This window comes from Monopterus albus, unplaced genomic scaffold (assembly GCF_001952655.1).
Source record: "Monopterus albus unplaced genomic scaffold, M_albus_1.0 scaffold251.1, whole genome shotgun sequence".
Lineage (NCBI taxonomy): Eukaryota > Metazoa > Chordata > Actinopteri > Synbranchiformes > Synbranchidae > Monopterus > Monopterus albus.
In genome coordinates this window covers 583,208-587,483 of record NW_018128131.1, presented here as the reverse complement: position 1 = coordinate 587,483, position 4,276 = coordinate 583,208, and the positions used below count along the sequence as shown (strand labels likewise).

At 40.4% G+C, this 4,276-nt stretch overlaps 1 gene segment (V, D, J or C); it reads right to left on the bottom strand.

The window, feature by feature from the left end:
• Nucleotides 1-2,404: 2,404 nt before the first annotated feature.
• Nucleotides 2,405-3,233, bottom strand: LOC109972253 (Ig kappa chain V-III region PC 2413-like). The segment is given in 2 exon segments: nucleotides 2,405-2,828; nucleotides 2,921-3,233. Coding segments are annotated over 2 exon segments (378 nt in total).
• Nucleotides 3,234-4,276: the final 1,043 nt, after the last annotated feature.

Genomic DNA, 4,276 nt, shown 5'->3' with positions numbered 1-4,276 from the left:
GAGGAAGATAAACAAAAGAAAAGTAGCATATAGCTGCACTTTTCTCAGCCTAACTGTTACAGAGGCATTGTATAAAAAAAATTAAATAAATTAAAATTGCAGTCTCACGTATTTAAAAATGTCTGTAAGGACATCCTTGAGCATCTCAGCACATTCCTAAAACATGATCAGATATGTTATCCGGTCCAGCTGCCTTGCCTGGGTTGATCTTGGAGAGGGTCTTCTTCATGCTGGCTGCGGACAGACACACAGCCTGCTCGCCCAGGGGAGGGGTGGTCTTCTGTGCCAGTGTGTTGTTCTGTGTTTCAAAGCGGCTGTCAGGTCCACTGGGCGCGGCCTGCCCCTCTTCCTCCTTTTTCTCTCTCTTGACCTGCGGGATCGGCACCTCAGCTGTGTTCCATTCAGTAATGAGTGACTCGTTTGTAAGTGCGCACAGCTGGGGTGCATTCCTATGATATCCTGCTCCTTTATTTAATCCTCTGGCAGAGGCTCCGTCTTCACCGGAGTATTATACCTAAATCCTATAGACATACCTGTATTCGTTTGTATGTGTGATAGGTCTTTTTGATTTCCGTGCTGACAGTTCCTGTGCTGTGGATCTTTATGTGTTTTTTTTCCCCATGAGTTTAGCCATGTGTACTTCGATGTCCACGCTAACAGTTCCTGTGCTGTGGATTTCTTTGGTATGTTTTCATGTGTGTAGATATGCGTAAGTTGATTTCTTTTTTTCTCATTGCTACTCTGCTTCCCTGCATATGTTCGCTAGTCGTCCTGGTTATTCTGTCTACTCACCTGTCCATTCTAGTCCTCTAACTCTCCTGGTTCCTGTCATTGTTTTGTCTACTCATCTGCTCGTCCTGGTCCCCTCAACCATCTCTGTCCGACACTGGTTGTATGTATTCATTGACTCTGTTACTTTTTGTGATCCCACCATTAAACCATTTTTACTAGCACCTGGGTCTGCACTCTTGAGTCTTACCTCAGTTCTCCCTCCCTCACCCTCCTGGTGAGAGGGACTAAATCATAACAGAATGCTCCGGCCAACAATGGATTCAGCGGGCTCAGGTGCTAGCCTTCCCTCATCTTCATTCACCAGCCAGAAAAGTCATTGAGGCTGTTCAGCAGAGAGATGTCACTATGGCAAATCTGGGGTGGGAGTTTATAGTCTGTGAAGGTTTGAATGACCCGCCAGAGACTCAGTGCATCTCTGGTGTTGCTAAAGTGTCCAGATATTTTCTTGCTGTATTGATATTTGGCCTCCCTGATTCCACGGGACAGGTTGGCTCTTGCTGTTACTAGGCCTGCGGTATTGCCGGCCCTAAAGGCTGCATCCTGAGCCCTCAGGAGTCTGTGAACCTCATCTGTCAGCCATGGCTTCTGGTTGGCATGAACAGTGATGTTTTTGCTGTAAGTAACATCAACAATGCATTTTGTGATGTAGGCGGTGACAGCCTCAGTGTATTCCTCTATGTCTATATGGTTGTTATAAGTGGCTGCTTGTTTGAAAATATCCCAATCTGTAGTGTTAAAACAGTCCTTCAGAGCATAGGAAGCCCCCTCCGGCCACACACGTACCTCCTTTTGTGTTGGTCTGATGGTTCTCAATCTGGGTCTGTATGCAGGTCTCAGCATGATGGTGATGTGATTAGAGACCCAGGTGGGGGAGGGGAGGAGGCCTTGTATGCTTCCTTGCATGTTGTGTACACCAAGTCTAATGTTTTATCTCCTCTCAATGGAAAATCCACATGTTGGTGCAATTTAGGCAATAAAGCCTTTAAATTAATTCCACAAATGATATAAAAAGGAGTCTATTCTGTCACACGTAGCTGAACAAAGACCAAATTATCTGCATTTATCTGACAATTCAACTTGACTGTGATATGGATACTGTATTGGTGGATAAACATTCGTCATCGCAGCTTAAATCTTATCGTGAGAGGCCAGAGAAAGGTGCTACAAACTCAGCATAAAGTGAAGAGTTTCATTTATACCAAACACTGCTCATGATTAAGTTATATTTACTTGATGTATTTCAAATTTTAAAACAAATATGTTGTTAAATTCATGAAGACACGTTTTTTTTTGTTTAATTGACCCATTTTGTTATCATATTGTTATCACTGCTGGGGACTATAATCACATAGATTTAAATTGATGTTTGTAAACCTGATGATGTCCATTTCATCAGTATAAATAACTTCAGTACTTGCAATAATTATCTATTAAACATACTATGGTGTTAACATCAAGAAATCTAATAGATATGATCACATGATTTTATTTATTTTAAAATGTTTTAATCAATTTTCAATTTCTTTGCAATTTCCATTCATTATTACTTTTAAACATATTGATATAATATTTACAGATACTGTATATAATGACAGATGTAACTCAAAGACATCACAGTAAGGTTTACTCTCATGATGATGAATCAACCAAGTGAAAAAGCAGAAGTGTTTAGTGAGGAGGTTTTTGTCACAGTGTAAATCACTGTGATACGTACTGGTTAACAAAGTTGTCGAATGTGTGACAGTAATAGACTGCTGAGTCTCCCTCCTCCATGTTGTTAATGATCAAACGATAATCTGATTGTGACTGATGGTTTGATGTGAATTTGGGAGAGGAGAACCCAGAGCCATAAGTTGGAGAGCTAAAGGAATGATGAAACTTCAGCACATACTGAGGAACTCCTCCTGGAATCTGTTTATGCCATACAGCACTATGAGCAGTAACAGTCCCCAGGTTACAGTCCATGGTGGCTGTCTCTCCTTTCCTCACTGTCATAACAGGAGGCTTCTGTGTCACCACTGTCACACCACTCACACCTGGAAACAACAAGAGGACATGGAGTCAAGAGAAACACACAGACTGATGAATCCCACATGAGGTCAACGCCGCAGTACGTCAGCCTCCTTACATGTTAGAGCGGTGATGAGAGCGCAGAGGGTCCCCAGCATGTTGTCCCTGTGTGCTGAGAATGGCCTTGTCACTTGGAGAGTGAGCTTACTGCTGACAGATCAGAGGGTTTGGAGGATGAGGAGAGGAGGTGGTGGAGGAGCAGTTTAATACAGCACTGAAACTGAGAGGGACTGACAGGAGGAGGAGCTTTGGGTAAATCTGCATGGTGACGTGTGTCGGTCTCTTTTCTTCTGTGGAGTGAAATGTCACTTTAGTTTAGTGGTTGCTGCCAGTGTAGGTGAAAACTTTAATTTACAACCTGTAGTCATGTCATTTTATCTTTTATAATTCTGCATTCTTTATTGTTTTCACAGTATTTTATCTACTGTAACACTGATTGTAACTTCAATTATGTATTAAGTCTATATTTTTTATGTGACAAATGCATTTTACAGAGCATGTTTTCAAGTTTAATTTACAACCTGTAGTCATTAATGTTACATTTTTGTATTTCTGTGTACTTTATTTTGATTTAGTTTTTAACCCTTGTGCTATTGTCTTATTTAAGGTGACAAGTGACTCCGGGTCCCACAGACCCGAACAGAGCACAAGGGTTAAATAAAATCATTCTAAATGTTTCACTTATCAGGAGGAGACATCTGACTGTTGCATCTAATCTTTGCCTCTTTTTGCATGTACCTGTACATGAGACATACATTTCTTTCTTATTTTTAATAGAAGTGGCATTTGATTTCTTTATTTTCATAGAGACATAAATAAGGAGAGGAGGCCTGCAGGTGCATCCTAAGACAAAAGAGAGTGATGAGTAGGTGCTGCTTCACTGATGGAGCATAAAATCTCTGTTTCATTTTCTTCCACATTCTCTGTGCGTCTTATTCCATCCTGACTCTTGTGAGTGACATAAATAAATATTTTTTTCTTTGTTATACTTTAGCACAAATAGTAACATTGTCATGATCTTATTTTGCTCAATATATTTTCTAAAGTTGTATTTGAAATAAAAAATATGTGGTAGGAGAGGGCAGTGTTTTTAAACTTAGTGCATGAAGTCACGTTGTTTTGTAGCTGCTTCCTGAAGTGCAACTCAGTTTCCCATCACAAGACACAAATGTCTTTTCTATATTTTTCATTCTTGCACCACATTAATCTCCTCTGACTGAAAATATTTTCCCTAATTATTTTCCAGTTTGGAATCAGTTCCTCTTTTAAAGTTGACCAGCTGCTTTATTCAGCTGCCTCATCTGAGGATACGGCTGCATCAAATTAGATGTATTTATTTAGTTATTTATTTATTTATTGTGTGTGTGTGTGTGTGTGTGTGTGTGTGTGTGTGTGTGTGTGTGGGCCTTTATTT